A 12743-nucleotide genomic window follows, 5' to 3' on the forward strand; every position below is an offset into this window, starting at 1 on the left:
CGGAAGTTCCCTCGTGCCCTCTTATAGCCCCTCACTCACCTCTTCTGTCTTTCCAGGCAAGCAGTGCTCTGCTTCCGCCCATCACCCCCGGAAGTTCCCTCGTGCCCTCTTATAGCCCCTCACTCACCTCTTCTCTCTTTCCGGCAAGCGCTGCTCTGCTTCCTGTTACTACAGATCAGGTTACGCGTGTTCTGCAGTGGTGGCTTAGTCGCTCAGTTGCGTCCAGCTCTTGCGACCCCATGGGCTGTTGCCTGTCCATGGGATTTTTCCAGGCAAGAATACTGGAGTGGGTTGCCATTTCCTTCCAGGGGATCTTCCCGACCCAGGGATCGAACCCTTGTCTCTTACATCTCCTGCATTGCAGGTGGATTCTTTTACCAACTGAGCCACCAGGGAAGACGGCCCATAACATTTTCTAGAATCTTGCAAATATGGAATCTTTTCTACTATGTGTGGTGGGGTCTGGCTTCTTTTGTTTAAAGATTCATCCATGTTTAAATGTATCAGTAGTTCATTCCTTTTGATTGAGAAATAGCAGTGCTCCGTTGTCTAGATACGGATACCATGTTGCCTTCATCTGTTTATTTATGAATTGACATTTAGCTTGTTTCCAGTTTGGAGCTAATACAATTAAAGCTGCTGTGAATGTATCTTACTATGGACAAATGCTTTCATTTCTCTTGTATAAGTACCTAGTCTGGATCATATGATAGGTGTATGTTTAACTTTTAAGAAACAGTCAGACACTGTGCCATTTTGCATTTCAACCAGCAGTGTACTTTACTTCTCTTGTAATCAGTTCAGTTCAGTATCTCCGTCATGTCCGACTGTGACCCCATGGACTGCAGCACGCTAGGCTTCCCTGTTCATCACCAACTCCCAGAGCTTGCTCAGACTCATGTCCATTGAGTCGGTGATGCCATCTAACCATCTCATCTCATCACTCTTGTAATGTCCTTGTCTTGATTGGGTTTTAGAGTAATGCTGGCCTCATAAAGTGAGTTGGGAAGAGCATTCCCTGAGTATAGTGTCAATTAGGTTAAGTTGGTTAATAATGTTGTTCAAATCTCTTAGTTTGGCACTTCCTGTGTGTCAGGGAATGAGCCCTGGTTGGGCCAAACTGGTGGAGTCCCTCCCTCACAGAACATACAGGATAATAATCGGGGGAAGAGACATTGGTTGAAAGATCACACCATGTGTCTCCATTGGTGGTGGTCAGATCTTAGAAGGGAAGAGGAGAGGGGGACTGAAAGATACATGACCAAATAGGGCATGAGGGAGGGCTTCCAACGGAAGTGATGTTTAGGTGGAGCTATGTAGGACCAGAAGTAGTGATCCAGGCAGAAACGAGGGAAGAACATTCTAGGCAGAGGGAACAGCATAAGCAAAGGCCATGAAGCTTGGAAGATTGAGGGGGCAGGAAGTGGGCAGGTCCCAGGCCAAAGCAAGCAGGTGATGCCCTAGGGTTCATTGTAGCAAGTGTTTCTGGGTGTCGTGAGCTCCCTGCTTCAGGGGAGCAGGGGCGCTCGCACATGGATGCCAGGGTTTTGACAGCAAGATCGAAGACCATGAGATCTGACCCAGAGGGTCTCCTAGAAACCATTCTGCATGTGGAGATGGGGCCTAAGACGGGAAGCAGTGTGCTCTGCTCTTTGCTCAAGAATTCTCTGTCCCTTGCGCAAAGGTGCCCAGAGTATGTGTTAGTGCCTAAGGGGACCACATGGTCTTGCTCAAAGGCTTCCGTGGGAAGCTGGCAGCATTGGGCCCCGTCCCATCTTGGCCCTGACTTTCTGTGTGGCCCTAAACTTATTAACCATTCTGGGCCTTGATTTCTTTAATCCTAAAAAAATATCGTTAATACCTGTTTACATTTGAAGAGTAGTTTATTCAAGGTGCTTCTGTGACTTGTGTGGATTCTCATTAAATCCCCGTGAGGTTGGTAGTGCAGAAATGGGTGTCCCACTTTTATCGGTGGAGTTGAGGTAGGGAAACTGAGGCCAAGACCACGGAGGTCAGAGGTGACTGACCTGAAATTCAAAGGTGGGCTGGGCTCACAGCACACTCAGTGCTGGTTCCATTATAGAGAACCACGAGCTGTGGTCCCCAAACTGTGCTTCAGGGAGGTGGGGGAGAAATCAGAGATGGGACACTGGACATCTCCCTCAAGGTTTGATGTGTAGATTTATTCTGTAGCCAAAAAAAAAAATTGGGAAGTGTGAGATGAGCCGCCTTCCAGTTGGATTCAGGGCCTTCAAGTTCCTTTTCTCTGGAAGGAAAGGAGGAAAGAGAGGACCTATGTAGGTGTCCTTCCCCACTTGCCCCTCTCCAGGTCCTGATTGAGAAAGTTAAGAATCCAGACGTGGGGCAGGGGCTTGGGGAGAGAGTAGTGGAGGACAATCGTGTTCTCCACAGTCTAAGCCTGGGGGGTTTCTTTCCGAGTTCAGGGGGGCAGGTGAGTTCTTGCTTAGGGGCCATGACTGAAGGACTCCCCACCCGCAGCTCTTGGCATCCGGCCACTGCTGTGCTCGGAAGGCAGTGACTCCGCAAAGGGATGGGGGGCAGCCTGAGTCCTGTGAGCGACCTCAGGGCCTTGAGTCCTGTGCAGCCTTGAACCTAGCCCTGCCTCCTGCTTCTCCAGACCTGCGCTTCACCTCCGGCCAGGGATGGGCAGAGGTGGAGGAACAGAGAGCGCCCATTTGCTCTTTGGCAGTGAAAGCAGCGAGCGCAGCATCTGTGCCCAGGGTGGGCACTGCCCTGGGAGCGGGGGTAAGGAGGCCTCTCCTCTCCCCTGAGGCAGGCTGCAGGGCAGGGTCCTTCTCAGGCCCCAGCCAGGCTCTGTGGCAAGGTGGTGCCCTCGAGATGTTCCCACTGCTGTGGGCCCTGTGGCCCCGGTCAGCCCCAGAGGGGTCCCTTCTCTTGCCGCCTGACCTGCTCTCACCTCAGCGACAGTTGCAGTGGACTAAAGCCACTGCCTCCCCTCTTGGTTTGGAGGTGGCACTGTGGTCGCATTCGGGGCTTGCCAGCGCTAGTAACCATGTCTCCGGACCGTGTGAAGGAGGCAGACTGCTGCCACCCGAGACCACCAGAGCTGGAGACCACCTGAGGATCAGCCCCCCAACACACCCCTGCCCTCAGTAAGCCCAGCTTCTGCAAAGGATGCCAGCCAGGGAGGTAGGGGATCTGGGAATCGGCGACACAAGCTGCCCTTCAAGGAGCTGCTGCACTTAAGCATCGGTCGTCGGGTTGAGCACTGACCCCTGAGAGCACCCACCCCAGGCAGTGTCCAGGAGCACCACCAACCCCTGCCCCTGAGACCACGGGGCGACAGCCGCCCCCTGCTCGTCCCTTCTCCCAGCCCCGCCCCAGCCAGCCGGCCCTCCTAGCCTCTGCCTCTGTTGTCTGCTGTATCTGCTGAGCCAGCCTGCCTTAGGAAGAAAAGAGGCTTAGGGACCTACATTTTAGAAAGTGCATTTGACCCTGGGTTGACTCATCCATGCCCCAAGCATGGGTCCCAGAGTGAGTTCTTAGACACTCAGAGCCTGGACTGTTCAAGGGTTACGGATGACCCACCCTGTGGACTGGTCAGTGGCCTCCAGGTAATGGTGAGTGTAAGCTGGCGATCAGGTTTTGCTCAGGGAGAAGCTGGAGAAGGTTCTAGACTCCCAGACTTTCTTGGGCTCCAGGTGGTAGCCAGAGAGGAGTTTCGACCCTCGAGCGTAGGGGTCTGTGGCCCAGCTCCAAGGGCCCTCGGCAACTGAGAGCGTGACCCTCTCAGGTACCGCCCCCGGGTGGGAGCCACCGGACGATCCAGACACAGGCTCTGAGTGTTCGCATCCAGAGGTCTCCCCGTCTCCACGCTTCGTGGCAGCGAAGACCCAGACGAACCAGTCGGGGAAAAAGGCTCCGGCCTCCGTGGTCCGATGCTCCACCCTCTTACACCGCACCCCTCCAGCCACCCAAACCCAGACGTTCCGCACTCCAAACTCGGGATCTCCAGCAAGCAAGGCGACCGCAGGTACCAATGGCCTCTGTTCCCTTCACGCTGCCTCCGCTCCCCGCCCCTCTCCCCCGGCCTGCCACAGCTGTGCCCGCGGTCATTGTTCCCTTGCAAGAGCGAGGGTGGAGGGCCCGTGGCTCTCTGGGACGGATCTGGGTCCCTGCTCTGCCTCCTGCCGGCTCTGTGATTCTGACGAGCCACCTAGCCTCTCTGAGTCTGGGTTTCCTTACCCTAAGTCAGAGGGTTGTACAAGATGGTTTGCAAACGAATTTTTTTAAGCAGGAGAGTGTTTTTTCGTAAGTCATGGCCTACGGGGTTTTAAATTTTTTTTAATTATTTGCTAACTTTTGTACGTTAGATGTTCTTGTGAAACTTGATTTCTCACTGACATGGAAAAGTCAGATCTGGCAGTCCTGGGCTCACTTTCCTGCAGGGCAGCCAGTTGCCTTGAGGCTGAGTCCCAGAGCGCGTGCTCTCCAGTTTTCCACAGTCCCCACCACTCCCTCCCGCCTCCCCAGCACAATGGCCATGTGGCAGGCGCCATTTCTCGTTGTGATCATGCTGTTGTCTGTCTCGCATCCCGCCCAGTTCATCCATTTACCTCACCTGCCTGGAACTCCTTGGCATGAGTTTGCACCTCCTCCCCCATCTTTCAGAAAACCCAATTGAAAGACTCATTTCTCTGAAGAGCTGCTCTGCATGAGGAAGAGTGGTTCACTGGGAGCTCTGCTCTCCTGGCCTCTCTCTACCGGGTACTACTCGTGAAACCCCTCTCTGAATCATAGCCTAGCAGGAAGCCAATGGATGTCTGCTCCAGTGTTGTCTGAGTCTATGCAGGAAGGGCTCAGACTGCAGAAGGGTGAGCAGGCAGTGAATGGCACACCCCAACCGTTTCTTACCAGTCATCAGGGAAAACTGCTGAGACACATTGTATCCTGAGAACCGGGAATCCTGATTCATGCCTGGATGGAAGGAGCCTTGGGCCGCCTGCCTAGATATGTGGCATGTAGGATGGAGTGGTGACATAGTCCTTCTGGGACTTCGGGCCTTTCAGGTCACCCATGAAATGTACAAGCAAGTAAATGGAGAGCTCGCTTACATGAGTCAGGAGGCTGGACCGGAGACAGCCGAGGAATGAGCTGTGCTGCTCTATTCTGGTTCAGAGGGCTAATCAGGAGCAAGGATGTGGTTCTTAAAAATGTACATCTCCACATTGGCAGGTGGGTTCTTTACCATTAGCACCACCTGGGGAGCCCCCCGCCCCCCGCAAATTTTGAAGCTATGCTTATGTGCTTACATCTCCCGAAAGGAGAGTAAGTAATCAGCCTTGAAGGTAATGGTTTTCAGGTACTGTGTAGAGAAGAGCTGGGGTTTGGCAGCAGTAGTCATAAATGAGTTAAACAGGCTGGTCATCACAGACTTACTAGTGGTAGATACCAGCTCAACTAAGGATCATGGCTTTCATATCTTGCTTTTACTCTTGATCTTGTGGCTGGGAGTTTTTGTACCTGCAGTTTCTGCAGAGAACTGCCTATAGGCTTTGTGTGGTTTGTGGCAGCTCTTGGAACCCAGTGTCACCATGGAAGCTTCCAGCGAGCCATGGGGATTGCCTCTGGCTGCCTTTATGTGACGTACAAGACTTGTGGTGGGTGTCACACGTGGGTTACCAGCTGCACAGGACGTGAGCTACAGCCCGGCATGTTGAAGCTGGAAGTGACCACTGCAACTCTCATGCTAGAACAAGACAGGTGGCCCCTCCCATGCCTGTGTGTGTACCTGCGTGGGGATGTCCCCTGCAAAAGCACTCAGTGGTTTCCAGGCATAGGTGCCCATAGCAGGAATAGCTGATCAAAATCTGCATCATCAGCTGAGCCATAGGTGATTGATTATAATAGTTTGTAACCTCAGTTGTGCTAAATGCTACCGATATATTGGTCAGGCTGCATGAAAATCCTCCACAGGTGGGTAACCATTCACTGCATACATGAGAAGGTGGGGAAAGGAGTCACTCCCCTGGCCCAGACCTTTTTAAAGAGGAAGGCTGTGTCCCAGAAATGAAATCTCCTTATTCTACCATCTTCGGGGGTTAGGAACGTAGCCCCAGGAAATCGACAGCCTCACTTTCTCTGGGTTTTCACCTGTAAAATGGGAGTGACAGCGTGATCTCACAGAGCTCTTGGACGGTTAAGGGGGGACCATGAACATAAAGCATGTGGATCAGTGCCTGGCTCATAGCAGGCCCTTTTCCCTAGATAAAGAATCGAGGGGCTTGCTTTGCCGATTTACAGATGGTATCTTGAAGCGGGCAGGTGTGTAGCTCTCAGCCTAGGCATTTTACAGACAATTTGGAAGAGAGGGTCTTGCCTACGATGTTCTTGACAGCCTCTGGAAAAAGGAAGCTGCATCAGAGGGCATTGTCAGGGTCAGGCACAGGGGAATTGAGTGGGGCCTGTAGGAGCCATCTCTGGCTTTCTTTCCCATCACCCCAGTGATTGCCTGGAACACTGGCCCCCAACAGTCTGAGCACTTGCCTTCCTGGTGTCGGGCGGCCTGGGGACAATGACGCTTCCCAAAGTGGGTTCCCAGGATTACCATCTTTGAGAGATACTAAGAAATCTCATATTTCTACTTTTTTCCTTTATTTTTTTTGGCTGTATATGGGATCTTAGTTCCCCGACTAGGGGTTGAATCCATGCTCCCTGCATTGGAAGCGAAGACTCTTTAACAATTAGACCACCAGGAAGGTCCCTCATATTTTTTAAATGGGTTTCAGTTGCCAATTATGTTTGAGAAGGTTGGGTTTTAGACAAAGCTAGACAGGTCTCTCTCTGGTCGAACTTCTCAGAGCCTTTGCTGTCCTCACCCGAGTTGCTGGTCAGATGTTCGTCCCAAACTGACTTGCTCCCAGAAGCCTTTGCCCCCTGGCGCCTCCAGTGTCCCTGATGAGCGGCTTGGAAACGCCGCGGCCGCTCAGACACCCTCTCAGTGCCTCCTGCGGGGGGATGGGTGCGAGTTGCTGTTCCCCACCTGGTTGGGCCCTGTCTCTGACTCCAGCATTCCCAGGGAGTTACGGGAGCCACTCAGGAAGGCGCCCCTTGTCCGTGGGGACACCCCAGAAATCACTCGGGGAGCCAGTCCCTTTCCCTGGGTGAACCCTGACCAGACCGACCTCCCCTGGTCACTGGCCTCCCCGGTTTGGGGCTGTCCCGGCTCTGCCTGTCACGACTTCTCTGCCACCCAGGGGCCCCGACAGCCACCGGGCCCTCCTGCTCTGCCTGAGCCACCGCCAGAAAGCAGTCTGTCACCCTCCCCGCTCTCTGGTGGGTCCACATCACGTAGATGTCACCTGTGACTCCCCAGGGGCCAGAGACGGGAGACCCTGGCCCATTCGCCATCTGTTCCATCAGCTTTACCTCATGTGCGTGCCTACATCCCACATATACCCCACGGTGCCTGGACCTCCACCCACCCTGGGCACTCCTGGGGGGTCTCCTGGGGTCCCGAGGCGGTGTTAGGCAATTCAGGTGAGCCTGAGAAGCTGGAAGTATGTGGTTTGGGGTTCTGGAGCCCCTCACTGTGCTGGTTCCCAAGCATAAGGCCTCAGGCAACTCACCCAGCCCAGGGTCTGGGGCAGGTCCCACGTCCCTGGCCTCCGAGCCACCCCCTCTCTGGCATGCCCCCTCTCTGGACCTGGTACTGACCAGTCACTGTGGTTTTTTTTTTTTCTTGCTCTCTCCCCTCCCCTACCCAGCAGAAAGCGCTTTCAGTCGGCGGGTAGAAGGCAAAGCACAAAACCACTTTGAAGAGACGAATAGCAGTTCCCAAAACTCCAGCGGTGAGTTGGTGAGCGGTGTGCCCCGGGACTGCCGTCCTGTGCTCTGGGATCTTTGTGGTCTGTGCTGGGCTAGGGCGCTGGGGGGAAGCTGGGGGCAGAGAATTAGAAGGCAGCCAGGGCCAGGCAGAAGTGGAGGGTCCCTTTCTTCCAGGCACGTCCCTCTAGGTCCCAAGAGCATCTTGGGGACTATGGCTCCTCTTTGTCTTTGCATGGAGAGAGCAACTCCCCTGTCTCCACAGCCTGTGACACTGACCCGGATGGCCCCCTTGGAGCCACTGCTGTGTTTATAGGGTGAGCGCTGCAGCCACTTTTCCCAGGAGAAGCAAAGTGGGTGCAGTGGACAGAGCTGTGGCCCAAGAGCCAGAGGCCCCGTGTTCTGGCCCCTCTTTGGGCCTGGGAACATCCGGAGGTTCCCTTCTAGCCCTTAAGCAGCCCAAGTAGGTTTGCTTGAGGTTCCTGGTGGTGTTTTGGCGCCCCCTGGTGGCTGCCTCTTGCCAGACCCTGACAGAGCCGTAGCTCCTTAGAACCGAGCGACCCTGAGGCCACTGTCCCCAGACAGACCTGGGGCAGCCTGGCAGAGCCATGAGCAATCACAATCAGCTTCTGTCTGAAAAAGGCACAGCAGGCTGGTCTGCACAGTGCCAGCCAAGGCTGAGTGTGAAAAGGATTCTATTCCGATACTTCCTTTACACTAAGGTAAGGCATCGCTCCCTTGCTTGCTCAAAGTTTTCACTCACCAGATTAGTTATTGGTCTCTGCTCAGCACTCTGCTGAGCCCTGGCTGGGTGTGGACAAGTGATGACCGCGACTTGACCATGAGTCAGGGGCTTTATGAAACACGAGGAGCGCAGGCTTGCACACGGAGTCCTCCTCACAGTGCCCAGAGCTCCAGCTGAGGCTTGACCCCAGCTCCACCATCGACAAGCTGGTGGCTTGGGCTCGCCCCTTGTTTCTCCTCTGCTGTAGAGTGGAAATGGCACACACATCCTTGTGGTGGGGGATCATTCAGTGGGGGCCCTGCAGAGACACACATCCACATGGTAGGCTGTTTGGGGGTGGTGGCGGGGGGGTTAAGTAAACCAAGTGATTTCATGAGTCAGTGCCCGAGGCAGGCAGTGAGGTGTGCCGTGGGGGCCCTGAGTATGTTGACGTGGTCCTTTAAATTAGAGAGAACATCAGCTGTTCCAAACTGCTTCATCCTTTTGAAAACTGTAATGCCTCTCCAAAAGGTGGGCCTTAAAGAGACGGAGTGACTGGTCCAGGCCGTGCAGGGGATGAGCAGCAGAGCCGGGACCAAAACCCCAGTCTACTGCTAGCCTTTGCTGTCAGCCAGCCAGGCCATAGCCCCTGCCTCTCCTTCCATCAGAGTCCATGTTCAGAATTGGGATGCTCCTGCTGGCAGCCACCATTTATTGAGCGCTTACTGTGTGCCTGGCACCTGTTCACAGCTGTATGTGTCTTACCTGTCTTCACCCTTGCCACACAGCCAGCGAGGGTCAGTGTTACTGTTATCCCTGCTTCTCGGATGAGGAAATCGAGGCTCAGGAGAGATCGATTGTCGCCCTGGGCCCCTAGCTTGTAAGTGGTGAAGCCAGGATTCCCCGGGGTAGTCTGTCTGCCCCATTCTGCTGTCCTCTGCCCATGAGGCTCAGCTGACGATACCAAGAGGCATGGGTAGCTGCCAGCAGACATTTGGCAGGATGGAGACACACAAAGGGAAAGCGCAGCGCTCCCTTGGCTGCCCTGGTGTTTAGTATCAAACGTGTCCACCCCGGGTGCCCAGACCTAGCAGCCGTCCCAGCTCCCTGTCCTGAGATGGGCAGCTGCATGTGGGTATGTTCTCATGGTGTTCTGTGGGTGCACTGTGTGAGCTGGGGGTGTCCTGGAAGGATGGCCCTGCCCGATCTCGACCTGCCCACGCCCAGTCCCACCCAAGACACCACCTCCCCCTCATCTGAGAGCCCATCTGGCTCACTGCTGCCCAAGACCAGAAATCATGACAGTCAGCCCCGAGCACCAGAGCTGGAAGAGACTTAGCTAAACTGTTTCTCTTTTGCAGAAACTGCAAGTCCCCTGATTTCCAACCCTTTCCCTCTCCTACAGAGTAAGTGAGGGTCCCGTCGGGGGGCTGGAGAGGGCGAGACAGGGCAGGGAGTGAACTCAGCCCGCCACACACTCCAGACCCCTCCCAGGCAGAGCCGGCAGCTGGTGGAGGCAGGGGGCGGCCCAGCCCAGGTGGGTGGAGGAGTGTGGACAGCCTGCCTCTGCCACCCCCAGCCCTGCAGAAGCAAGGCCTCCCCTTCCTGCCCACGGGGCTGGCCTCACGACGCCGCTCCCAAGCCCCACCTCTGCCGTCATCCTGCTCTTTTCCTTACTCATCTTTGCTCTCTTCCCTTTTCCGTCCGTGTCCCCTTGCCAGGCGCACAGAGATGAAAAGACAACAGGCCCTGCACACGAGCTCCCATTTTTATACGCGCTCATCGTTCCCACCGTCCGCCCTTTCCCCTCCTCTTCCCTGTCTCATCCCTGCTTCTCTGGCACTTTGCTGTTTCTCTGCTTCCCACCCTTTCTGTCATCCCTTCCCTCCTTCTCTGTCCTTCCCTCCACGTCCATCGTCTTGTCTTTGGTTCATTCATACCTTCGTTCAGTCGTCCGCTCAGCAGACTGAGCCGTCTGTGTGCCTCCCCCAGCCGAGAGAGAGAGGCAGGCTGTGGAACCGAGAAGGTGCGGTCTCTGCCCTGTGTTGTCCCCAGCGCCCAGAACAGTGCCTGGCACACAGTGAGCCCTCGATAGGTGCCCCGTGGCTGCACCCGACGGCCTGTTACCTGCCGTCTTCCTCTCTCCGTCTCTCTTTCCTCCCCAGCCTCTCCCTCACTAGCTAGTGCCAGGGGAGCCCCGAGGGCACCGCCCCCTGTGTGTCTGGGTGCCCAGCTCCAGAGCTGCCCGCGGCCCTGCAGAAAGGCGCTGCGGTTCATGCAGCCCTTCAGACGGCCGCTCTTTCTCCCCGCAGAGCCCTACACGTGCGGCGCCTGCGGGATCCAGTTCCAATTCTACAACAACCTGCTGGAGCACATGCAGTCTCACGCAGGTAAGGACCCTGCGGCCCCCCTCCCCTCCCTTCCTCCCACATCCTCCAAGGGGCAGGGCCAGCCGGGGGCCACGCCCCCAGGAGACAGTCACAGGACCTGGTCAGTCCTTGGTAACCCAGGGTAGTGTGGAGCTGAAGAAGCTTCCGGAAGCTGTGGCTTCTGCCTGGAGCCTGGTAGCCACATAGGTGCTGAGCAGGACAGAGATGTGGAGGTGTGTGGTTTGAGGTCCAGGGGAGCGGAGGTGGGGAGGGCAGTGGAGCTCAGCCCAGGGCAGCCTGGGGTGAACTCTATCGCTTTCAGGGGAAAACCCTGTCACACGAAGCAGCTGTCGTCAAACCTGAGGCTGCCTCAGTCACTAGGAGGGCTGGTAGAACCACGGGCTTCTAGGCTCCTCCCTGAACTTCAGACACCTGGGTCTGAGGTGGGGCCTGGACATGCATTATTGGCAGGTCCTCACGCCACGCACCCCCGGCTTGTCCAGGGGCCATGCTTTGAGAACCCCTGCCATAGAGGTAAAGAATCTGCCTGCAGTACAGGAGACCTAGGTTCAATCCCTGGGTCGGCAAGGTCCCCTGGAGAAGGAAATGGCAATTCTCTCCAACACTCTTGTCTGAAGAAGTCCGTGGACAGAGGAGCCTGGCAGGCTACAGTCCGTGGGGTTGCAAAGAGTCGGACGTGGCTGATCAACTTTTACTTTCACTTCAGTGGCAAAGCTAGGAGTCTGCTTCTCCATCTGCCCAGCTTATGGTGTCAGCTCCCTCACTACACCATCCGGCCTCCAATTTTAGGTTTTTATCATAGTAGCACTGATTTTTTATCTAGTCAGGGAGACACTCTTCGCTGTAACAAGAAATCCCAAATTCTCGGTGCTTTGACATAACCACTTACCGTCTCAGCCCTAGCACAGCCTCATGCAGATGACCTTCCACGTGGCCACTCGGGGACCCAGACTCCTTCCTTCATGTGTCTCCATCCTCCTCTGGGTCGCAGAGTCCTCTTTCTCTGACTGGCGGGCACCCTTCCTTCTTTACCCGTTAGACCACAAATGACACACAGATGCTCCAGTGCCAGGGGAATTCTGGGAAGCACACCAGAGCCCTGCCCAGGGGCAGCCCGACACTCCACAGAGGGAAACGGGAATGTGAGGGAAGCAGCTCGCTGACCCCACCGCCCCTCCTTCAGAGTGACCCTCTGGAGGCACTGGAGGTGATGTGAGAAAAGCCCTTGATGGTGGTTCAGTTCAGTTCAGTTCAGTTCAGTTCAGTGGCTCAGTCGTGTCCGACTCTTTGCGACCCCATGAATCGCAGCACGCCAGGCCTCCCTGTCCATCACCAACTCCCGGAGTTCACTGAGACTCACGTCCGTCGAGTCGGTGATACCATCCAGCCATCTCATCCTCTGTCGTCCCCTTCTCCTCCTGCCCCCAATCCCTCCCAGCATCAGTCTTTTCTAATGAGTCAATTCTTCGCATGAGGTGGCCAAAGTACTGGAGTTTCAGCTTTAGCATCATTCCTTCCAAAGAAATCCCAGGGCTGATCTCCTTTAGAATGGACTGGTTGGATCTCCTTGCAGCCCAAGGGACTGTCAAGAGTCTTCCCCAATACCACAGTTCAAAAGCATCAATTCTTCAGCGCTCAGCATTCTTCACAGTCCAACTCTCACATCCATACATGACCACTGGAAAAACCATAGCCTTGACTAGACGGACCTTTGTTGGCAAAGTAATGTCTCTGCTTTTGAATATGCTGTCTAGATTGGTCATAACTTTTCTTCCAAGGAGTAAGCATCTTTTAATTTCATGGCTGCAGTCACCATCTGCAGT

At 55.1% G+C, this 12743-nt stretch overlaps 1 protein-coding gene across 12 annotated transcripts in view; it reads left to right on the plus strand.

Annotated features, from left to right (window-relative positions):
• ZNF618 (zinc finger protein 618) overlaps positions 1 to 12743 on the plus strand; it is a 205327-nt gene that overhangs the window by 165383 nt on the left and 27201 nt on the right. For 3 of the 12 annotated variants that reach the window (XM_027550588.1, XM_027550583.1, XM_027550585.1), the window contains 4 exons: positions 3776 to 4015; positions 7749 to 7832; positions 9892 to 9936; positions 10843 to 10920. In XM_027550588.1, coding sequence (XP_027406389.1) covers positions 3776 to 4015; positions 7749 to 7832; positions 9892 to 9936; positions 10843 to 10920 — 447 coding nt within the window. The remainder of the gene's footprint in view (positions 1 to 3775; positions 4016 to 7748; positions 7833 to 9891; positions 9937 to 10842; positions 10921 to 12743) is intronic. The other 9 variants (XM_027550586.1, XM_027550589.1, XM_027550587.1 and 6 more) reach the window with 7 other exon arrangements.

This window comes from Bos indicus x Bos taurus, chromosome 8, assembly GCF_003369695.1.
Source record: "Bos indicus x Bos taurus breed Angus x Brahman F1 hybrid chromosome 8, Bos_hybrid_MaternalHap_v2.0, whole genome shotgun sequence".
NCBI lineage: Eukaryota > Metazoa > Chordata > Mammalia > Artiodactyla > Bovidae > Bos > Bos indicus x Bos taurus.